Source organism: Calonectris borealis, chromosome 4 (assembly GCF_964195595.1).
Source record: "Calonectris borealis chromosome 4, bCalBor7.hap1.2, whole genome shotgun sequence".
NCBI classification, from domain to species: domain Eukaryota; kingdom Metazoa; phylum Chordata; class Aves; order Procellariiformes; family Procellariidae; genus Calonectris; species Calonectris borealis.
In genome coordinates, this window is record NC_134315.1 from 11072118 (window position 1) to 11097187 (window position 25070).

Sequence of the window (25070 nt, forward strand, 5' to 3'; positions counted from 1 at the left end):
AGCAAAGAGTTTTTAAAGGAAAGCTGTGAGTGAGGTAGGAATAGAGCCTATTGGATGAAGATGTATGCAGCCATGGAGTAAAGATGGAGCGGGAGAGTGTGTGTGTGGAGGTGAAGAAATGAAGAAGTAAGAGAACAAGTATAATTGGTTAAACTGGCAATAATTTGTAGAATGTTAATTGCAAAAAAGCTCAGGGGAAGGAGGATAGACCAGGGTATGGAAAACTTGTTCAGGATTTTATCTTTCAGTGCAGGTTCAGTTAGGAGAAAAAAGCCAAATTAAAGTGAATCTAGTTTGACTAGACAAAAATAGAAAAAAGTGGAGACTTACATGAAGAGAGGATGGACACTGGTATTTTTTCTTAAAGTGTAGTAAGGATGCCTTTGTGTGCCTTGGAAGTAAGGTGGCTGGATGATAAAAATAGACTAAGGACAGATGACCTCAGAGTCTGGGAAGGGAAAAAAAAAAGTGAAAGGAGTTGAAGCTGTTCTTGAATGAGGACCACAGAATGGAGGTGTTTGCACTGGAGTTCCCAGTATTTTCTCTCTGTTTTTAGCAGATGAGGTGGATGTGATTCCTGGAATAAAAGAACCAGGATTAGAGAAAACAGTGGAATTAAGTGAGTTGAGGTATAAGTCTGGTGTGAGAAGAGTGCTTGAGCCCACAGCTCATTCAAAGGAAGTTAGCACACTGCAGGTCAGTGAATAGCTGTAAAGAGGAAAAGATTAGCTAAAGGAAATGAGGAACTTAAATAGTACCTTTTGTTCATGAGTGTATTCAGCTATGTATCTTATTAATTTTTTTTTTTCAGAGTAGGAGAAGTAGATGGCTTGGGAGGCATTTGGAAAAAAAATTTACAGTTTACCAGGAAGGCAGCATATGGCAAAAGCTTCATGTCCAGATCTGTTTTTTCCTCTACATTGGCTTTGTTCAGATTTCAATATGCTGTTGGTTTTTTTTAACAGTAGTCTAGAATCTGAGCTGCAGCTCTTTGTTTTCAGCAGCTGTTTTAACTTGCGACCGATTGTGTGAAGAGTGCGCTCCATTCCTCATTTATGAGGCAGAAAGAACGCTGATCCTTCTGCTCCCATGGTTTAACTGCCAGCAAAGTACTGGGCAGAGTTAACTGCGCAGACGGGTCCAAATGATATTAAAGATTCCTTGCTGAACATTATTTGTCAAGATGGTTTTGGTATCTTTTTCATAGTTTATGTTTAAGCAGGTTGTGTAACAACTGCATGCCCAAAAGGGGATGTCGCGTGACTATTAATTTGCTCCCTAGCAGTACTACTGGTAAAGCTGTAAGTAGAGCTGTGGTTAGTTAGATCTATCTCTGTCTCCTTGCACATTTCACTCGAATGACTTTGTGGCTAATTCTGCTGGAGCCTTAGGGAACTTACCAAATGCACGTCATAGACGAGGAGTTGACTTACAGCTAAGATGGTAACTAAGAATATAGCAAGTATTTAGATGAGGAGCAAGACTTGGACCTAGCTGAAATTCATGATCCTTGAAGAAGCATAGGCTTCAGGGAAGGGGGATTGTAAGAAGTGAGACTACCTGGAACTTACGCTATAGATTTCATAGGCAGGTAGCTGTTTGTATGATCTTTGATGGGTAACCAAAAGCTAAATCTATGTGCTTCTTGATAAACGCTCCACCGAAAACCTCTGACTGGAAATGTAACAGTGCTGATGCTTCTCTGTGGCAAGACAAATTTCCCCCCCCCCCCCCCCTTTTTTTTGTCTAATCACAAGACAGATGTGAAAGAAACTAGAGAAGTAGTGGAGGTCAAAACAGCTTTTTGAGAATTAGGTGCTTGCTCACTTAAATTGCTCCCTTTGAAACACTGAGATTTGAGCCCTTGAAGTGCTCCCAATAGCTTATTATTCAAAATGCAGCAGCTCTGGGGGAGATGGGAGACCAGCCTAGAACAGGTGCTACTTTAGGTAAGGACCCTTGCATTATAGGGGATACTGGAGTTGGGATTTGAGCCTGAATTTTGTAAACTTAAATGAGACAGGTGTTTCCTTTTTTCCCCTCACTCTTTTGAAGTTTAGGCTGTGAAATATGAAGAATTAACTGACATCTAAGAGTGTTTATTACCTATGAATGACTTAATTTCCTAGTCATTTTAAATGTCTGGGCATCTACCATGACAAACTCCCAAAAGATTCACAAAGGTGCGAAAATGTAATTTTCCCCATTTTACTGCTAGGGAAGGAGTGAAGCAGTTTATTAAAGGTTGCAAATGAGTCAGTGGCAGAGCTCTGGTTAGAACTTGCCTACTTCTTTGAGCCTTGGCTTTTGAGCTCTCTGGGCACTGTGTTGTGTGTGTGCATGCATGCAGGAAAGAAGAGGCACAGGCTGTTTAAAGGAGGAGACAGAAAGAAACCCATGTAGTGGTGCAAGGATGGAAGAGGTAACTGAAACGTGGGCTGGATAACTGACTAATTTGAGATGGGGAGTAGCCTGGAAGACTTGGGATAAATTAATGTAGTGTTACAACTTAATCATTTGTAGCATTAAGCCAAGATATGTTTTTTTCCAACCCTGAACTGGCATAATAGAGAGTAATGAGCTTACAGCTACTCACATGGGGCATACTTAGAATCTTTATGCTAGAGCCTCGTGGTGTGGGCAGGGGTCGGTCCACATACCACAGCTGAACAGAATGACTTATGTAACATAAGTCATGGTACCTTACTTCTACTTTCTATAGTAATTTTTTTTCTTCCTTATCTGATAGTTCATAGATTTCAAGTTTTTGTAGCACCTGGCACTAAACTAGAGAGCGGGCCTGCTACCCTGCATTTCTGCAATGACATTCTCGTCCTTGTAAAAGACCTTCCTCCTAGTGTCATGGGGCAATGGAAGCTCTCAGATCTGCGTCGGTATGGAGCTGTCCCAAATGGATTCATCTTTGAAGGGGGTACCAGGTGCGGCTTCTGTAAGTACAAATGGAACCTGTCTTCTAAGAGTTGTTTGAAACCTTTTGTAGAAATGTAAATGCGAGTCTCGTTCAAAGTGGAGTTTGCACAACCAGCTGTGCTGCTTTGTCATACAAGCAGCCTCATACCAGAGGGTCTGTTCTACTGAGCAGATTTCTGCAGGCTTCAACCCTGGTGTTCAATAAAAATGTGACTATGTGGAGTCCTGAACATTGCCCTGTGGCTCTCCAGAAGATGTTTAGCCAACTGTTGCTATTGGACACAGAGCAAAAATAAGGTAATGAAATTTTATGGCTTGTGTCATGCAAGAGGTAAGGCAAAATGGTTTAATGTTCAGATTATTAAATTATGATTAATTATTTTGTTGTTTGCAGAGGGAAAATGGTATGGAGCTTTGAGGTTACAGGTAGCATCAAGGCTCTCATTGTGTAAATGCTAATGTCTAAATCCTGTAGAGGACTTCTAGCTTCTAAAAGTTAGGAACTTCTGTCTGTTCCCTTCCCTGTTCGTAGCTTTGTCACTTTATGGGACCATGAGTTTTGTGGGGTCAAAATGAAAGCAAGCAAGCAAGCTGAAGCTAGTTTCTGTAGCCTAGTAGCCAAGATACCCCTTTAGACGGGGAGAAATCTCTTGTTCCATAGTCCAGTTTAGGACTTCTCACATTCTCACTTCAGATAAAATGCAAAGCTCCTATGCCAGAGCTGAAAAGGAAAGATAATTAACGCACTGGTATGATATCACATACATAATTAGAAAACATAAGGTTTTAACTTCAAAAGCAGAGTTTGAAGCCATGCTGAATTGATGATCTGTGAGTGCAAGTAGGTATGCAGACTGCCAGTTTGGATGTGAAGTTGTTTGATTTGCATACTGAAATGTGAAAATAATGGATTTCTTCAATTACCAAACTGAAAACATAGAAGGTTTCAGAGCTGACCCAAATCCAAAGATATTCGTCCTTGGGACTTTTGGCAAAATTTGGAGAGGAAGGGGAAAGAAATTATTTTGACTGTTTTACTCTAGTGAGGGGTTTTCTATTGAAAAAGTACAGAGCTGAGTTACAAAGATGGTAAGTATGGACTCAACTGTTATATCCTGATTTAAGACGCTTGTTTTCAATGTGGAGGGTTCTGGTTCAAATCTTTCCCTGCCTAGTTCAGAGGTTGGGATTAAAGAAGGGTTTCCACCATCTGAAGGAATGGGTTATAGGTATAGCCTGTGAGGGAACAAATCTGCTTTCTTTTAAGGTTATTCTGTTTCAGTTAAAAACTGGTATGGGAACTGCAACACAAGTGTCTTGTTTTCTAGTGGTGTGGTTTAGACTGTGAGATAGATAACTGGTTATAGAGAATACGGGGGAGTCAGCACAGTCACCTTTCCCCCCCTCTCTTGTGGATAGTGCAATTGACCCTAAATGCAAATTGACCCTTGAATCTGCAGCTTAGTGTAAGTCTGCCAACACCTGCAGTTTTGGTTTGAACAGAACATTTTTTTCCATGCAGAATAAAGCAATTGTTCATTCCTGTCTTTGTATGCAAGTACACTTTAAATGCAAGCTGAACTTCTAATAAATGTGTGCACTGCTATGCTGACATAATTTGGGTCTGCTTTTTGAATTATTAACTGAAAATAGAAGACTTAATTTTGAACTAAACACTTCGGAGTGCTTACAGGGAGAAAATTTCCCGAAGTTGAACCACAGTGTGGTTTTTTTTCTCTTTTAAAAAGCTGCTGCTCTTTCTGGAAAGCTTGTGCAGAGTATCTGTTTTTGAACAAATGAAATCTGAAATAATTTAACTATGGAAAACTTATATTTTAAAAAAATATAGGGAGCTGAAGTAGAAATGCTTAAGCAATCTTTAAGTAAGACTAGCAGTGATTAGGTAGATAGATTACATAGATTATATAAGATATGAATGTAATGCCTCAAGTGAGAGAATATAAGACTTAACAATTTGAGTAGTTGGTAGCCCTGAGACTCTCTAGGGAAGCAGAGCCTCTAGAATTTTTATTGAGTAAGAGGTGCAGCAGCACTGTGATTTGTTGGATTTGGTTTTTGCTTTGAATCTTAATACAGGTGCCTCAAAGGAAGAAGACAGCAATTTCTTACTAATAGGGGTCTCAAATAATGGCTTGATTTTTGGAGTATATAGTTGATTGCAAATGGGGTACCTGTGAATTCCAAGCATGTGTTTTATGCAGACTTTCATTAGAATATGGAAGGAGACAAAATAATATTCTGAGGGCTATCCAAAAGTGGAAATGATAGCAGAAAATAATGATGGATGCCAGGACTTATGTTCCCCTTAAAAAAAAAAAAACCTGAACAAAAAACCCAATTGTTTTTTTATTTCATTCAAGGATTGTTCAGCACTGACTGACAAAGCATTTGCAACACACATTGTCTGAAGAGTCCATTTCTTAGCTATACTGCAGTTTTGAAAGGGACATTGTGATAAAGAACAGACATTTAGAACTCCGTAGTAAATGTGATTTTTATGATACCGTTGATGAATGGATATGACTTCAGTTCTGGTTTTCATTCTTGAAAGCATAAAAGTAAGGGGTATTTGCAGATCAAAATGAAATGTGCTGACTTATTTATCACCCATTAGGTGTGGAAGGCTCTTTCTTTAGTGGCTGCCTGAACCAAAGAATTTAAAAAATGCCTGGTTCGCTACTAGAACTGAGTACTTCGCCTGCTTATTTGTGCTGATTATCTTCATAGAATCATTTAGGTTGGAAAAGACCCTTAAGATAGAATCCCACTGTTAACCTAACACTGCCAAGTCCACCACTAAACCATGTCCCTAGGCGCCTCATCTACACATCTTTTAAATATCTCCAGGAATGGAGGCTCAACCACTTCCCTGGGCAGCCTGTCCCAATGCTTAGTAATCCTTTCAGTGGAGGCCGTTTCCTCTCTTCCTATCACTTGTTACTATGGGAAAAAGACTGACACCCACCTCGTTACAGCCTCCTTTTAGGAGTTGGAACTAGCCAGTAAATCTCTGCTGTGGTGGTTACTGTTATAGTCAAACCACCTCAATGTGTAACATGGCTGCAAGGAGGTGCACAGGATGAGGCTGGATTTCTAAACACAGTGCTGTCAGGAATGATGGATGAATAAAGAAGTGTCTCTAGTGTTTAGTACAAGACCTTGTTCCCTGGAAAGGTTCCCCAAGGATGTAGGGACCACTGATACTACTCTAGTAACCTGTGTGGCCTTATGAGTTCTGCAGATGAGCAAAGAAGAGGGTCTGCAGGAGGTAAGTAGCAAGAAATTTGATGGCTGAGCCAATCTCCTTCCTGCTGGATTCTTGTCTGCTTGAAGGCATCTCTACAACAGCTTCCTAGGAGGCCCCGTAGAGCCTTGCTTTGAGGCATGCAATATATGCTCCTCAGTTGTATGTGTTCATCCACTTAATATTTGCCGTTAGAGGATTGCCTGTGTCCAGAAATCTGAATGTAGCTTCTCCACAAGCACTCTTTTGAGGTCACCTAACTTCCAAGTGTTCAGCAACAAGGCACTTAAGATATAAGCGTAAAGAATGAAGGTACGTTTTAGTAAAACCTACCTGTTCTGTTCATTTGGTTTTGTAATGAAATGGATCTATATTATTGACTATGTATTGTTATGATCGGTATTTATGGTTGGAATGGAATATATTAGATTACTAGTATATCACCCTACAGTTCTATGTATTGCTCATGTTATGTTGTTGAAGATGTATATTTCCACAAATAAAATCAGACCAGTAAGTAATATGAACTGATTTTATGTGATATAAAAAATGTTCAGTATCCCATATGGTCAATATAGACCACCTCAGTTTGTGCATTACACTTTCATTACAGTGTTTAGGGAATAACAGTTTCAGTCTTTTTATTCTTAATTGGGTTTTGTAGTAAATGCTAACATTACTAATATACTAGGAACTTTCATTTACTGTTAATTGATTTGAAAGAAAATTTTATGCTTTAATACATAGAATATCACCAGTTCACACTAATACTACTAGCAAGTAAATGAACAAAAATTTTAATCTGAAATAATTTTCTGTCAATTTTTGCTTAGTTGTTTGGTAGTACAAATGAATGCTGTAATTTCTTTTGAAAGATCAGTGGTGCTTTAGTACAGAGAATTTGCTGTAGCAGTTGTGTTATTAAAGTGTTGATTAGACACTGCTGATCTGGTTATGCAGCAGCATTATAGAATGCTAATTATTAAGTTTCTATAATATAGTAAGAAGCTAATTTTTTTAGAATGAGATCAGAAAGAAGCTTCCAGTTTGGATGTCATAAATGCCTAGATATCACAGAATGCCTAGATATCACAGAATGCTTGAGGTTGGGAGGGACTTCTGGAGGTTATCTTGTCCGACTCCCCTGCTCAAAGCAGAGTCAGCTAGAGCAGTTTGCCCAGGACCATATCCAGTCAAGTTTTGAATATCTCCAAGAATGGGCATGCCACAACCTCTGTGAGCAACTTCTTCCCACATTCTGGTGTATCAGCTGCTCCTCCCAATTTTGTATCTTCTGCAAACTTGCTGAGGGTGCACTCTGCCCCATCATCCAGGACATTAATGAAGATGTTAAAGAGCATTATCCCCAATGTTGACCCCTTGCATACACCAGCAGTGACTGGCCTCCAGCTGGACTTTGCGCTGCTGATCATAACCCTTTCAGCCTGGCAGTTCAGTCAGTTTTCAGTCCACCTCACTGTTCACTTATCCAGTCAGAAATTGATCAGTCTGTCAATGAATGCATTATAGGAGCTGGTGCTGAAATCCTTGTGAAAGTCAAAGCAAACACTATCTACTGCTTCATCCACCAAGCTAGTCATTTTATCAAAGAATAGAAGATTAGTTAGGCATTATTTCCCTTCTTAAATCCATACAGTCAGCATCTTGGAAATGACTTCTAGGATTATTTGCAGTACCACCTTCCCACCTTCCCTGGTCTGTGCTTCCCTGAATCCTCCTTCTTGAAGATAGAAGTCTTGTCTGCTTTTTTTCTCCCAGACCTCAGGCACATCATTCCACCCCCCAGTCTCCATGACCTTTCAAAGATAATAAAGAATGTCCTTGCAATGACACTAACCAACCCCCTCAGCACCTGTGAATGCATCCCATAAGGCCCCATGGGCTTGAGTATGTTCAATTTGTTTAAATTTCCTTAACCTGGTCGTCTTCCACCAAGGGAAAGTTGTAGTTTTTCTAGATTTTTCCCACAAGTGTCAAGGGCCTGGGATTCCTGATGAGGGAATTGAATCTTGTCAGTAAAGACCAAGGTGAAGAAGACCTTGAGTACCTCAGCCTTTTTCATGTCCTTTGTCAACAGGTCCACCATCCCATTCAGCAGTAGGCCAAAGTTTTTCCCTGGTTTTCCTTTTGCTGCTGATATACTTGCAGAAGCCCTTCTTGTTACCTTTCACATCCCTTCCCAGATTCAATTCCAGATAGAGTTAGGTTTTCCTAACCCCATTCCTGTGTGTTTATACAGTGTGTCCGTATTCCTCCTGTGTCATCTTGGTCACCCTACTTCTACTCTACGTATGCTTTCTTTTTATGTTTGGATTTTGTATGGAGTTCCATATTCATCCATACAGGCTTTCCTGCCACATTTGCTTGGCTTGAACTTGCAGGAGGTGATCCTTGAAAATCAGCCAGCTCTCCTAGATCCCGCTTCTCACCAAGAGTGTATCACATGGGATTCTTTCAAGTAAATTCCTGAACAGGCCAAAGTCTGCTCCAGCAGACTGATTCTAGGAAGTGGGAGTGAAGATGTTATGGGTCCCTAGGTAAGCAGTTAAAAAATCAAAACTGGAATATTTTTCTAAGTGAGTTGCCTAACTGGAGAGGACACTAAAACATCACTAGAAAAGATGAAGTGGTGGTAGTGTTGCTCTGCATGTCTTTTCTGGTTGTCATACTTCTACGGAGTGGGAAACCCGGGTTCCTGTCCTCCTTCAGCCTCCAGGGCTTCAAATCTTTGTTTTCCTCCCGAGGAGTGGTTGGCACCCACAGAAAGACAGCCCACTACAAGGCCTGGAAGTTGACTTACTGTGTAACTAGGCGTGCAAATGTCACTGGGATCAGAAGAGAAAAATGGAGTATGTGTCTGTAACCTTGAGTCTGGGAGCACAACTGCACGGACAGACCCTAGATTGTGGTCAGTGCTCCTAGATTCTAGTCACTGCTGCTAAGCTCAAATGCTTAGTTCCCAAACTTAAATCTTAGTTGTATAAGAAAGTCCAGAAATAATGAGGTACATAAATGTTCTTTAGTTAAATTGTGGCATTTCTTCTGTAACTTGTTCTAGATTTGATGCAATTGCTGCGCTCCAAGAATTTAAACTGATTGGGGCTTGTTGAGTGTTGCTGTATGTTATCTCCACATTGCAGAAAACGGAAATGGTTCAGTCCATAGGCCAGGGTGCCAGATGCGTAAGGAACATGTGGTATGAAATGTGGATGGATGATACAAATGTGAAACTGCAGGTAATGGACCTTAAAGCACCTGAATTACCTATATTATGCTGTTTTTTTCCCCCCCTTAAGCTTACACTAATTCCTGGTGTAAAATGGTGCAGGTGTAAAAAGGAACGAATATGATCCCTTATCTTTCAAGGGGAACTCTTCTGGTTCCAGGAAGATATTCTGCATTTCTTGATATACCATTAATTAAAATGGTCTTTGAAGTTGTGGTGAGGTGTACACAAATAAAGAATCTGACTTCTGAATGGCTGTCAACTGTTTCTGAAGTTCCAACACTTTTTGAACACTGGAGTTGTCATGACTCTCTAATCCTTTAAAAAGAACCAAAGTGTGAATTAGGCTTAAAATGCGGGCTTGAGTTTTGTAGATCCTTGTATAGCTATAATCTTTTAATCTTTTTAAAATTTCCAACCTTCCTGTTCTTTTATCCTAGATTGTTTTTGTACCAACATTGTCCTTTAGCATAATGTTCTCTCTCTCTCCCAGATGCTTACCTTCTTAAATATTTATAAAGCATTTTTTTATGTGCTCTGTCACTTTTACTAGGTTAAACAAACTCAGCTGTTTATCTTCCCTGTAAGATACAGGAGCTCATCAGTAGCTCTCCTGTGGACCTGGTTTTTAAGTATGAATTAATCTTTTTTTTGGTTACAGGTGACCAGAATTGCAGACAAGTACTTTGGAAAGGGTCCCACTACATTGTTGAGCATTATATTAATGTTTCTTTTTTTCTTAAAATGTCTGTGTTGATAGCTGAGAACCTTCAGTTGCCATGGAAGGGTGTTTTTGCCTCTTCCCCTGCATGTGTTCATTCAAAGGGAAGAATAGCATATTCATATTGGTACAAAATAGCTTGCCATGGTTGGAAACTCTTTATGTATTGAGTTCAAGCTTATCTTGGTAAAGGAGCTGATGCCCTTAACTGAGCCTTTAACTGCTTGCACATCTGCAAGCATAACAACATTTAAATATGTGTTTATTCTAAATATTTGATTTAATACTGCCAGTAGAAGAAAATGCTTTTTATAAATAGGACCCAAATAAAAATATAGCTCTGCTTATTCTTAACAGAAAAACGTTGGTAAAGGGAACGACCATCTTTCTTCAGGTGTCTGACTTTTACCTCATTCCTCTGAAATTCTTGAGGAATGGGACAAACAAGTAGCATTCAGGAAAAAAACCTGATATCTTATTACAGAAATTGTTTTAATTCCTAAATGAAAGCACTCTCTATTACCCTGTCATCATATAATATTAAGCAGACTCTACTATTAATGTTACTTTCCTATAGGTTAAACCATATCTTTGCTCCCATTCTTCCTGTGAAGCTCTGAATGCAGAGGATTTGTGAATTTAAGTTTTAAATTCCACTATAATAAGGTATTTACCTTACTTAAAGGAACTGATGATCTTGTGGTTAGATTGCCTTTCCTCTCCATAAAAAAAACATCAAGCCCCAAACAGAAGCAGAGCTTACTTTTGGATATTTCTGTGGTAGAACTGAGGTCTAAAAGCATCTGAATCTGTTTTAGCTTTTTGTTCCTTGCTTCCTCACAAAATTTTTCATAAAGATAAAATAATTATGTTTTTGAATTAGTTGCTCAGTACAGGTTCAACTCTGAAGGCTTTGGTGCTCAATCCAGGTAGAGGGAAACCATCTGAGATAATGCTGAGATTTCAAACATTAAATCTAGGTGCATTTTCAAGACAGGTAACACCAGTTTATTCTTAAACAGGAAAAAGAGGATTTACATTTTGAACTTCTCTTCCTCTTAACATCACAATTGTACTGCTAGAGATTAGAAAATCCATTCTTCTCCTTCTGACAGCTGCAAATAAGTTCATCCCTGGGGCAAAATTTGGCTCCTCCTGCCCCCAGCGTCTCTGTAGCTGAAGCTCAATCACACATACCGTTTGCAAAAAAAAAGGCATCTGGGCCTAGGAGTCAGTTGAGAAGTTTACTTAGAATCATTTAGGTTGGAAAAGACCTTTAAGATCATCAAGTCCAACTGTTAACCTAAGACTGCCAAATCCACCACTAAACCATGTCCCTAAGCACCACGTCTTTTAAATACCTCTGGGAATGGTGACTCAACCGCTTCCCTGGGCAGCCTGTTCCAATGCTTGATAACCCTTTCAGTGAAGAAACTTTTCCTAATATCCAATCTAAGCCTCCCCTGGTGCAACTTGAGGCCGTTTCCTCTCGTCCTATCACTTGTTACTTGGGAGAAGAGACCGACCTTCACCTCTCTACAACCTCCTTTCAGGTAGTTGTAGAGAGCGATAAGGTCTCCCCTGAGCCTCCTCTTCTCCAGGCTAAACAACCCCAGTTCCCTCAGCTGCTCCTCATAGGACTTGTTCTCATAGGACCCTTCACCAGCTTCGTTGCCCTTCTCTGGACACGCTCCAGCAACTCAATGTCTGTCTTGTAGTGAGGGGCCCAAAAGTGAACGCATTAGAGGAACAGGCTGGAAAAAAAGGAGCCTCTCACTTTCCTAAGTTGCTAGTTCAATTAGTGTGCACTGATTGCAATGTCCAGTTGCCAGGAGAATCTTGACTTGGAGGTCAGTGTGAAAAAATTCAAGTAGGGTAATAAAAGGGCATGTTAATGCTGTGAGAATTTAGGCTCTCCAATGTTCAAGTACTTCAGGATTAGCTTCCAGAGCCTAGTTTGAAGCTGCCTTATGTTTTCTAACAGCATTTCCTAGAAGAGAGGAATTTGTAGGACCCTTGGTGCCCTTTGAAAGAACAAATGATACTGCTGCTGCTAGTTGCAGGATAAGCAGGAGTATTTCTGTGATCTTTTTGATGTTTTGATGAAATTAGGTGCTTCTTCCTTTCTTTCTTTCAAAGACTTCTGCAAGTGGCTCTTAAAAATCATTCTGAAATAGTGAAAGTGGCTACCAGCATATCTGGAAGGGCCAAAGGAGAAGAGGAGGGGGGGGATTTATTTGAAAACTAGAAGCAATAGAGGTGGTTGAACTGGGGCAACATCTGGAATTTCTTGAAAGATTCTGGGTTGTGTAGATTAAAACTTCTTTTTATGTGCAGATATTGTTCTGTTGCTGTCTCCTACTTAGGCCTACTGCAGACAACAAACATTCTCATCTTCTTTTTAGTAGTCATGCCCACGTCTTAGTTGGCAATAATAGGAAAACCAGTTGTCATTTTCATGAGAGTGAAGAGCAGCCTGAGCCATGCAGCCTGAGATACCTTCTAAAGGGGGTTGCTCAAGGCCAGGATTGAGACGTACTGGTTAGACAACATGATGATTGCCATGAACTGAACTGCCATGGTTCATACTTGTCCTGTAGCTAAAAGACTTCAGGCTCTAGCATTGTCCCACTTGTTAGGAGTGGGAAGGGACTGACTCTTCCTCCCTGCTTTCACACACAGCACAGAGATTTAAGTAATTTTTGGTTATTTTCAGGGTTTTCAGGGTGTGTTTGCCCATGGGTTTGCTTTTTTAATATGATGAATTAAAATCAAACATTAGCAAGATTTAATAACACTTGGAAGCTTTATGAAATTGGCAACTTCTCTTGAATGTTTGGGAGACTGTAAAATGCTTTACTGCTAACTGCCACAGAGGACTGGCTTAGTGTTTCACCCTTGTGCAAGTGGTTGCAGGCTGCTTTTCACCAAAACTCTTACCCTGTGGAGAGAGAGAGAGAGTGAGTGAGCTCTTCAGTCTAATAAACAGCTGCATGGTATTACAGTGATGCATACCACATACTTGGCTTCCAAATGCTTGTGCACCAAATCTGTTCTGACACATGACTGAGATGTGTAATTTCTAGTAGTGAATTTCTCAGCTTTCTCAAGAAAGCAGAAAAGAAATGTAATTGCTGGCTTTTATGTATGCTTTTAAAACATAACTTAGTTAAGCCTTACCTATTCATTGATCTCACCTGATCCCCAGACTTCTTCCTTCCCTTGCAATCTAGTTCTACCTAGCAAAACAAAAAAAAAAAACATTTCCTGTGAGAGTTGATCAGCAATTACGGTGATCATGTGAATAACAGAATCCACAAAGAAATTTTTTACGCGTATGTGTATACTGGATTTGTATCCACATGCACATGTGCATACACTGTTTGCACTAGTTATATAAAGGCTGTCACATTTGGTTTTGGGATTTCCAAATGTGTGATAGTTCTTTGCAGAAATCATCCTTTGAGTTAAGCAGCCAGCTCACATGCATGCATTTACCTTTTCCCATTAAAGTCAAAGGCTTGTTGAGCCTCTTAGGAGTTTAAGTTAGATTCTTGACAATAGTGATAAAAGAACAAAGTGGTCCAGATGTACTCTTTATGGACAGAAATATTTGAGGAATCTTGTTTTCCTGAATGGCAACATGGATGTGTAGGATTCTGCTGAATTATCAAGCCACATAGTGTATCACTGTGATTGAGAGACGAATGTCTTCTGTTATGTGGTCTCTATATCCTGCTTACTTATTGTGCATGGGATAGGAAGGTCATGTGTTCAGAGTCCAGCAAAGCCTTGTGCTGCTCTGCTCCCTCAAGAAAGGCATGTCTTCTGGCATCAGTGCGATTCATGGGGCAAGGGTCATACCATCTAAGGTTAGGCAAACTGATTTCCCTAGGCTCCCTCTACTCTGTGAGGGGAGGAGAAGTCAGCTCAAAGGGAGAGCTGAATTTCAAATCATTCCTGAATATATACTTTGCACCCAGCTCTTTCTGATACAGAGTTCTCCGACTCTTTGGCATCGCTTGGGGAGGGGAAACGGGACAAGACTGTGAGTGAGTCACCATCAGAAACTTTCATACCTGTCAGACTGCATGATTAGTGATGTAATTGCCTAGATGGTCTTTGATACTGAAGCCAGGGTGTGTATATGTGCCTCAAGGAAATGTGGGACAAACTTGTTTTTAAAAACAGTAATAAAACCCAAAACCATAGAAGTGCATAGTTTGGTAGGCTTTACTCTGGTTTACATTTCATGAGCTAGTGTATGTTCATCTTTTCAGTTACTTAAATGTAGCTTAGTGTTTTAATATTTGTTTATCCTCAGCCTCAGGTAATATGTTTGAGACCTTGTCTCTAGAAATGATTGGCAAGCCAGCCCTTAAGTATAAATTTAACTTCTACCAGTGAGTGAATTCTAATTCCAGTTGAATTTATAGCACTTCACCAAGTGAAACAAACTGTACCGGGAACAGGTTTTCTGTTTCTTTGGCTGGAGAAGTTTTGATCAGTAAGATCTGAAAAGGGACAAATGTGGTGGAGTGACAAATCAAGTTACGAAGATGCTGCTAACAATGTTGTCTTGAATAGATGTAAGCAGAGCAGGCAGAGACTTAGATGTGACATAAATTGAGAATGACAAAAGAGCGTGGATCAGAATATGCTTTTCCTAGAGTGGTCGCTTTACTGCTTGCTGGCTATATCTAATTTACTAAAATAGTTAATTTGTGGTCCACTCTTTATTATCCCCTTTGTTTGAATCCTATAGCCCTTTGTCAAGCAGTCAAAAGTGTATCCATTGCTTAAGTGAAATGTGAATATCCTGTTGGATATGACAGGGCATATGTGTGGAAAGTGATGAAGATGCAGGCATTCTAGTCAAGACCAGCTCTGCTGCTTTAAGTAAAATTGGCAAAAATACATATGCAACTCAGAATTGGCTAGAGACATGCAGAAGTCAAACTTATGTCCAGATTAGGGGCCCAAGTCCCTAGGAAAGTAATATGCAAAACCCTACTTCAGGTCTAAGATTTGGTATTGCGTTTTTCTAGTGTGCGTGGCTCTGGTGAACTGGCAGCACTTCTTCAAGGCCTATATATTAATGTCATTTCCTTTTGTATCTGGTTATTGTATTTTTTTCTTGAAGTCACTGGTTACTGGCGTGGTCTTTTGCCTGATATTTTAAGATCATCAAAAACATCAACTAGACTTTTTTTTTTTCCTTCCCCTGATGTGAGTAATATTTGGACTGACAATTCTCAAAGAAAATGTTCTGTGGAGCACTTCTAGTCTTGTGTGTTGTCCATGTAGCCATATATCATGCAGCTCAGAACTTGTTTGTTTATTTAATGATTCTCATTCTAATTTTGCTTGAGGCTATTCTTAATGAATGGAAAGCAAAATATCAGAATAGAGCAAAGGGTAAAGATCTGATGACAACCTGTGGAGTTGTGTTACATTCTGTTAATAATAGACACATAAGACTTAATCTAGGAAAATGTATATAAATATATATACATACATATTTATCTGTATATTACATATAAATATAAAATGTATAAAAAATATAACCACATCCTAATTCATTGGGATATGAAAAGCTGCTTTTGGTTAAAATTGGGTAAAAGTAGAATTAACTTGGTTCATTTTGATGAAGACACTTTAAGTATCCCTGACACTTGCACAGCTAAGATTTGATCTACAAAATTTTAGGGGTAAATAAGAATAAAAGACCCAGACAGCTGTTGAGCAGATGGCTTGTATTTTGGCATTGCTCTAATTGCCTGAATCTTAGAAAATTAGCATAAATTATTAGGTAGCTATTGAATTTATGTGTATGTTTGTGATACAGTTTGTGTGTGCTGACCTGAATTTTTTGGTTTTGTTTCTTTTCTCTGAAGAACATGTCTTGTTGATTTCTTTTCATGGCTTGCACTTAATACTCTTTTGATTGCTAAATTATAAGTAAATATAATTCTAAATCCGCTAAATATATTTCTAATGTATCCAGGTGAAAAAAACATATTTATGTTGTGCTTTCTTGCAGGGGCTGGTGTTTTTTTCCTTTCTTGTGCTGAAGGAGAGCAGATCAGCTTTCTCTTCGACTGTATCGTCCGTGGCATCTCCCCGACGAAAGGCCCTTTTGGTTTGCGTCCAGTCCTACCAGGTTAATATAGGAAGTATAGAGTAAACGAGCAAAGTAGGAACTTGCTATGTCTAGCACTTATTGCTGTGATTGTAAGAACAGCTTGCAGACACTAAGGGTGTAGAAAGTGCAAAGTGGTTTTCATTCTGAAATGTCACAGTACAGATTTATCAGTTGAACATAGCCAGTTTCCCCCTGCTGCTCTGGCTCTTTCATATTTCTGTTGATATTGCTAACTTTAGTCTTTTCTTACTTAACAGTACTAAGACATGGCAATTTGAATTGAAAGGAACCTAACCTTTAGTTTTAAACTTACACAGTTCAACTTGCATCCATGTCTGCATTACTATTTTGGTAATTTAATGGAAAACTAACTTCTAGGGCATTTTGAGTTCATCCAAAACTCTTAGAACTAAGTCTTGCCAACCTAAGAAAACTTTGTCAGGCCTTCACATCACATTTCAGTTTTGCAGCTTGAGCTTCTTTTCTGATGTGCAAGGATTAAATTCCTTTTCCTATTTCATGGCAAATGCACTGTAATGTTCAGAGAGGAAATTAGATGGCATCATAGTAAGCCCTGTTCCCTTTTGACTTTAGCAGATGAAGAACTACAATATTGAGTCGGAATGACTGTGTCAAACAGGGCAAAAGTGTGGAAATGAGATTGCAGAAAAATATCTGTGAATCGGCAGTGGGATATAGTGGGAATAGGCTGCAAGAATGGTGAAGGATGAGGCAGGATTTGTGGGAAATACTTAGAGTTTCTGTTTAAGTGTTAGGCAGTTAATAGGTGTTTGACAGGGTTTTATTGCTGTTATACAATTAAGATAATTGCAGGAAGGAAATGTGATGGAAAAGATTACAACTGGATGTGAAGCTTGTGAAAATAAATTATGAAAATTTAGTTAAGGTAAATGCAGTATACAAAAGGCTCAGTTCATCTCTTCTTTCCCATAATTGTAACACCGAAGTAAATAAAATAATCAAGCAGAATAGTGGGCAATAAACGCTCATTCTTCTTATATGATGATCTGTGTTTGCATTCAACTAAGTTGAGTGTTAAAAAAAGCGAACAACAAAACCCCAACAACAGAAACCCAAAAAACAGTGCCCAAAAAAGGTTTACTATTGAACGCATATTTTTCTGCATATCTAAAACTGCATTCCACATATACAACTCCAAAGTCTTTCATGTAACAAAAACTTATGTCCAGAAAAATTAAGCCTACAAGCAACTATTCTGTTGTCTTTTTAATTATTATTTTTTTAATTTTAATTTTAGATGGCACATTCTTTGACAAATCTTTTTTTAGAGGCATGTAGAAGTAAATCTGTTTTTGCATTTTAGTTACCAGCTCTGGCATTTGTGGGCTGTTATACATAGCCACATAACACATTCTCTTCCCTCCTTCAAGAGTTCTGACCTCACTAAAGTGCATAAAGTGGACGTGGAATATTCTGGGTATGATTTGGTGATTTTTGTAAGGGAAGACCTCTTTTCTGTGGTCTTTTTCATTTGTCTTCTGTGCTTGATGGACTTGCCGCTAAAATGAGGTGAAGATGTACTGAGCTACTCTATTTCACCTTGTTTTCCCGGACAGGAGCAGTGTTCTGTAGGGAACTGTGCTCATGTTCTTGCAGACTCCTCTGCAGTCCTTTTCGAAGCTACTTTGACGCCTCTAACTTATATTTCCCTGTATCCTTGTCTCTTATAGTTTGTTGTCACCCACTATGTACACATCCCTTCATAGAAAATTTTTATTTTTTATGTTCTCCTTCATTTATTATCCCATGCAGAAACTTGCACAGACCTGTTTAATGCGCATGTACAATACTAGTGATTCATCATAAACTAATTTTCCTTATCAAGTATGCTGTTACACAGAATGTACCGTATTGCTTGAAAAAGTCAAATCTCTACCAGCTGCTTACTGTATCTGGCAAGAGTATTGAAATTCACCCAACCTTTTGAAAGGGTTAGTTATTAAATAAATTAATCATCTGCACATCTCGGGTAACTAAATCAAAGCTTCCAGATTGGGGATTCTACCAAGAAACATCTAGTCAATGTTATTCATATTTACTGCAGTGCAGAATGATACACAGCCTCAACTGTGCTTTATATATGCAATGTTCTGCTTTTGTGTAATTTAAAAGCTTTTATAGGAAGCAGCCTTCTCTCCACATTTTGATATTTGAATTTGGCTTCTTGCTGTTGCCTGCACCTTTCCAACTTAAATATGAAATATGCTTGAATAACTCTTAGGTATTTTCAAGAAAGGAAAACACACAAAGGGCAGCTGTACAGGGAAAAGGATATAATGTGGTGAAAAAAATGTCACGTTGATAGTGTTTTTGGACACCACTGCCCACAGAACAAATATAATCTAGAGATGTTATGCAGTCAACATCAGCTTAGTTTGTCTTTGGAAAAGGGTAATGAATGAAGCCAGTGGCTTCGTGTACAAACAGCTCAACCATATGGTTAAATGGAGTGCTGAAATATTTAAGTGTTAGCATGAAATTAATAGGAAATGATAGAGACGGGTTTGAAGAGGACTGGAAATGACCAGTTTTCTGACTTTTACTTCCCTTAGTGATTTTTTAAACAAATGTAAAGTGCCCAGTATCCAAAAGGAGTTTGTAAATTTTACGTGCAAGGGATATTTACTGAAGTACAATATTCACATCATCTTTTCAGGATTGTAGTTTTAAAAAATATACCTTACTGCCTAAAAAGCTTGGTGTTCTTATAACATAGATACATGATTACTGTATGTATTTTATTATGTCATCTATAACATATGTAATGAAAAAGCTGTGCAGTGGAACTCGTAAACTTGACTGACCATTGCAAGGTATCAAAATCTGATCTAATCTCTCATAGCTGACCTGCTTTGAGCAGCAGGTTAGACTAGAGAACTCCTGAGATCCCTTCCAACCTGAATTATTCTGTGACTTTTTGGAAATGGGTATCAAATGAAAGTGAATGTTCTCATGATAAAAATAATTCTGTGTGCATCCAAAATAAAATGGAAAAGAACATTAGATGTTTTACAGTTTACTACTCTGTGTACTTATTTTGGGAGTCTATTAATTCTGCAAAATTGTCCCAAAATACTCCTATTGGTAGCTCCATTAGCAGAGTGGAAGTTTTGATGTGTTAAAGGCTGCATGATCAGGTCTCAAACTTAAGACATATGGCCTTGAGTGGGAATGCAAAGGTAGTGTAGGTATCTATAGATGTTTTTAGGCAGTGTAGTGTTTTAAATAAAGGACTCAAATGAGTGACAGGATGTCTTTGAATGGCTTGTTTTCCCCAGCTACTAGTTGGAAGATAATTGCTATAATTGACTACTTGCAACTTTTTTTCTTGAGAAGATATTTAGAAAACAGACCAGAGAATTTTATGTTCTTGTGTTGACAGAAGTCGAGGTATTGACAGAGTAATGAATCACGGATTGCATGGTTTGTAATCTATACTGAATTTGCATGCATATTATTTGAGAAATGTTTGTTTATCAGGTGCATTGTATTCCTTCTTTTCACTAGCAAAATTCATCTTGAATGCCAAACATGAACACAGCAAAGGCCCAACAGCCGATCAGGGATATCTTTGATCAGTGCGTAGATCAGTACTCTCTAAATCTGGCTAAGACTATGGGACAGTCTAGTCCTGCAGGCTGGAAAGACCCAAAGTGTAATGTTGATAGTCTTGATGCTCTCTTAATTTTGGAAGCTTTTTCAGGCTGCTTTGTGACTGACTGGAGAGTGTGCAGTGCTGCTTGCTGAGGATCTATCTGATGCTCTTTCTTTTTGTTGAAGCTTGATACACCTTTGGCCATTGCAAGACAGCTCTGTGGCTGCCTTCTGCAGTATCTGTACCAAGTGGATCCTCCTCAAACTTTTAGGACATCTTTTCATTCCTCCAGACATCTTACAAGGTGTGGAGATGTTAGCATGAAGGTGAGGGTCCAGGCCTGCTTTGCAAATGTGCCTACAGTTACAAAGGAAGAAAGAAAGGAGAGATGTTCAGCCTAACTTATCTAACTTTGTTTAATGAAGTAATTAACCAATGTTGCATTTTAAAGATGCATATAATCAAGCATATCTTAGGTAGCTGCTGACTTAACTTGATACAATAAATTTTTTTCCTGACAGGTGCTTGCTGAACAACCCTGGAGCTTTGAATTACGGTGACACTTTATTCATATGTTACCAAAGCATTCAAAATCTCCCACGATGAGCAGCTGATGTGACTTTAATGAATATCCACCAACGTAATATAAAAATAAAATCTCCATCAGAGGCATTTTTAGTCCAGCCAAATTTGTAATCCTTCCCCTTTGCCCCAAAGCAGCGTTTAAGAAGATTTCAATGGTTGCCTCACACAAAAGATTTTTCTTCATCGCAAGGGATCCATTTTTGTTTCGGAAATGATAAAACACTTTCTTAATTGAAGGACCTGAGTGAATCTAGCTGCCTAGATTCCATGGGAGTAAATCACGTTACAGGATACATTTGTTTAGAGTTTGAGAAATGAAGGAACTAATTGCTGTTAGAGTTGTTGGAGCTACTGTAGGATGTTGAGTGGGCAGAAGCTGTCTGAACTTCCTTGGACAGCTGGCTCAGTACCGGTCATGCTGCTTCTGTCCTCCTGAGTTAGTAATATGGCAAATTACTACACAGTTATTTAGAGGCTTTGTATCGTGCATGCACAAGCTATAGGATGATGCCAACAAATCCAACTTTACTGCTGAAAAAAACCTTGTTTTTACCGTTTTTTAGGCCGTGTTTCTACACTCATATGACAGGAGGTCATAGGTTATGCCCTCCAGTAAGGACTGGTCTCTAAAAGGTGGCTGCCAGTGACTTCAGTCCTTAGTCTGATCTTGTAGCAAAACCTCCTGATTACTGCTTGGTAGTCTGTAACCAAAAATACTGGTATAAAAATCTGCCGCTTCTGGAGAATAGTACTGTGTGTGTTTTCCATAGAAGTCTTGCTTATTAGCGGAGAAGATTAAAAGCAAAACAAAGACTTCAGTAAGACTGATGGACAATTATTTTTAATATCTGCCTAAGACTAAGTCTATGTATGTTTGGCAGGTTTTGAAGTTGTTTCTCTAGATATTTCCTAATACTTGCTGAGAAAGGATTCTTCTAATCAATCTTCCACAAAACTGGGCAATGAGAGGTCACAGCACATAACTATGAACCCAATTTTTACACGCCTTTTATACATAGGCAATCCTTAAGGGGAAGTTTAACCAAAAAATTATCAGACCTGTTGGACAGACGGTATGCCTAGAGATTTCGTATTGTTGGGTGAAACCTGTTGTGTTCTGTAGCTGTGTAGCTGATAGGGAATTTGGCTTCTAGAAGCAACTGAACGTGTGAAATGCAAACTTACTGAGTTGCTTCAACCTCGCTCCTACCTCCCCATCTTGTATTTTATTATAGGCCATCTTTGCAAGATCAGTTGCTTGAGCAGTTTTTTTTTAATTGTATCATTTGCTGTCTGTAAGAATGATATCGGTTACTAAAAAACTAATAGTTGTGGATGTGCCCTAGTAACATCCTGAAAATCTGTATTTATCAAGTAATCTTATTCTGAGGAAAGTGGAAAGATCTTTCCTGCTGACAGTTCTTTGCTGTGGGAAGGGATAGTGTCTGTTGCATCTTGGTTTGACTAATTTGCTGATCTGTTATGCCAACTTTATACTCAAAGTGCTTGTGGAACATCTTTGTTGAACCTTTTTGGACATAAGAGCATTTAACTAGATACAGCAGAGTAACTGGAGCAGAGGACATTCAAAAATAGATTCAAGCAGCAGCCTGTAACCCTGTATGCCACTGAGCAGATCCTTGCATAGACCTGTCTGGGTTGCACCATAGGTGCTGGTGGCCAAATCTTGTATTTTCCTTTGGCAGAGGTCCATATGGAAGCATTGGGGGTTTCGTTTGAGTAAGCAGTTACACAGGTTTGAACTAGTCAATGCTTAATATGAGTTATATTGCAGGGGAAATAGGAATGGAGACCTAACAAAATAACCCATATCAAACAGTCCTCTTTTCTGTTCTTAAAGTTAAGTTTGGAAGGTGTCAGACACTGACATCAAGTACTGTTTGAGCTGGGAGACACAGAGGTCACAGACCCTGTTTGTCACAGGCATTGTTGCCTTGTTCCTGTTAGAACATCATTGATTTCCAACATACACTGTTACAGAAGGACTCTGTGTGTGTCTGGCTTGTTCTGCTAATCTCATCCAGATTGCACACTGCTAAAGATGGAAACCCCCTCTACATGGGAAAGAAAGTTCAGCATTGTCATTTCTGCTCCTGTGACGCACTCGGATCTATCCAGGGCAGGTCAGAAACTGAATGCGGTTAGGGAGGAGAGATGTGGCAGCTTGTTTCTCAGGTAGTTAATAATATAGGGACTCCCATGGAGCTTCAGCTCACCTGGAAATGCTCCTTCCCCTGATTGTGAGCTTGCTTTGACTGCTGTGTTGACAACGTCAAGTCCAAGTCTTTTAAAACTGAAAGACCTGGGATGAAAATGAAACTTTTCTGTCATCATTTCAACTGGTTTTTATCTTACTAACTCAACCACAGCAATGTGTAGCCCTTTTCATCCTTTTTTCCCTCTTATTAAATGACTCAGTGATTAAATGTTTTTGTGGTGTGCTACTACTACCCAGTTGATCAGATATGCAAGAGCAGCAGTTGTGAGGAAGTTAATCTGTTCTATCTGTCATTAATTCCTTTCCCTATATAATTAGTAAGAGCTACTGAAACTTTGATGATGAGCAAGTTAGTAGACCATATCTTTTGCAACTGCTGAACATGACACACTTGTCAGTGCTGTTTGAAGAAATCTGTAAGATTTCTCTTGGGATAATGGTTATGATTACTTCCGACATCTGGTTTTATTGTTGTGCCTGATTGGAAACAAAATCGTTTAGAGGAAACTGGCCTATTTTTCTGATGAAGGTTCTTCCACATTCTGTATAGCTTTTGGTCTTTCTGTTGGAATGGAAGGAGCCGCCTTCAGTGAGGTAATTTCAGCTGGAATGGCAAACTCACTAAAATGTATGGAGAAAATCCCCTATCGAATATTTTAGTAGTGGTTTTTACCATTCTAACTTGTCTTGTATTAAACATGGAGAGCCACCAGATTGCTTATTTTATCTCTGACTTTTGAACTTAATGACCTTCTGAACATCAAACTTGAAAGCGATGTCTTTGTAAATAGGTGATCTGGATTGGAAGGGATCAGATAGTTTAATCACTGTGACTCTATAATGTAGATTTGTAAATTTGTAGGATGAAAAATTTGATCTTTCTCGATGATAAAATTCCCAATGAGTTCAGTGAAGTCAGGACACATTTCACAGGTTACATATTAGTTTTCAACTCCTCTAGACCTGCTGGATGCTAATTATCTCTGTAGCTATTGCCTTCGGTGCTGTGCTCTTCAGGGTTCTGTCCCTGGTGGTATCTCTTACAGATATTGGGTATAATCTCTGAAAGTTTTTGACACTTAAAATTATAACTTATTATGTAGCATTTCTCCAGATTGTCCCATAATTTCCGATCAGCTTTTTTCCTCTCCTGTAGTAGAAGATCAAACATAAGAACAGAGTATCTAACATAAGACTATGGGGTTTTTTTCCCCTTCTTTTTATATATTTTCCATGTTTTGTCTTTTTTATTTATTTATTTTCTGTTCCTTTTTAAAGATCCAAGTACCAATCCAGCCTATTCAGAAGGAAGATTGGCTCACGAAGCTTTGCAATTAGAAAAGCGCTTGAGCTTGCTGTCCCATACAAGTCGACAGGGCAGTGGAGGTAAGAAATATCTTTAATTAAATAAAAATAAATGGTGTTCCTTCCTTCCCAGGCTTTAGAAATGTGCATATGTATATAATTACAAGATGCTGAGGTTAAAAGAAAAATAATAGAGAAATTGTCGAGATATTTGATTTTGCTGCTGTTGCTTGTGGGGCAGTTCTTTAACAGCATTGTCTAAATCCATTGACATGTATTGGAGTTTTTCAGCTGAACAGGGTGAGTTTTGGATCAAACACTATTAACACAGGAAAATCCTTTAGTACGCTGACTCTTACTGAATTTTTGCACGTGCAACTTCAAAAGAACACTCTGCGACAAGTTTGATATCTGCTTCAGTACTTGACTTGCTCCAGCCTGTGAGATGAACTCACTTGTCTACTTCACATATCAGGCTTACAGCAGATTTTGTAGTAAAACGTAGGACTCCTCTGCTTTGGTTCCAAGTGTTACTATTCTTGCTGTTTGTGGTGGTATCTGTGCATGTCCCTTCTGGAGTTTATGCGTCAAAGTAAAATTGGTGTCTAGCACTGAATTTGTAAAAGGGCCTATGCCCTGAACTGCCATTTGAATTTAATGTTTAATAACAGAAGTTAGATCTCCAAAACATCTGCTTTGCTCTTGACTCTAAAGCCTATAAGCCTAAAAAAGGCCCTGTGAAGATCTTCAAGAGCTTAATTATGTGCTCCTATACATGTCCATGGCTACTTTAGTCTTGACACTGCTGAGTAATCTGGTTTGTGACTAAATTCCACTGAGAGTTCCTGAGGTTTTTCTTAGTTAGCATACAACTACTAGACTTGACTAGATTGATGGAAAACAAATGAGACTTCATGGAAAAGCATGCCTGTTTTTTTAATCCAGTCACTCTGGTTAGAAAACATGTGGCCCAACTTTGTATATATTCTCTGCTT

General features: G+C 38.9%; 1 protein-coding gene across 1 annotated transcript in view; it reads left to right on the top strand.

The window, feature by feature from the left end:
- DOK7 (docking protein 7) overlaps positions 1 to 25070 on the top strand; it is a 67347-nt gene that overhangs the window by 4147 nt on the left and 38130 nt on the right. The window contains 3 exon segments of the mRNA XM_075148638.1: positions 2750 to 2950; positions 16208 to 16327; positions 24049 to 24156. Of these exon segments, the coding sequence (XP_075004739.1) occupies positions 2750 to 2950; positions 16208 to 16327; positions 24049 to 24156 (429 nt within the window).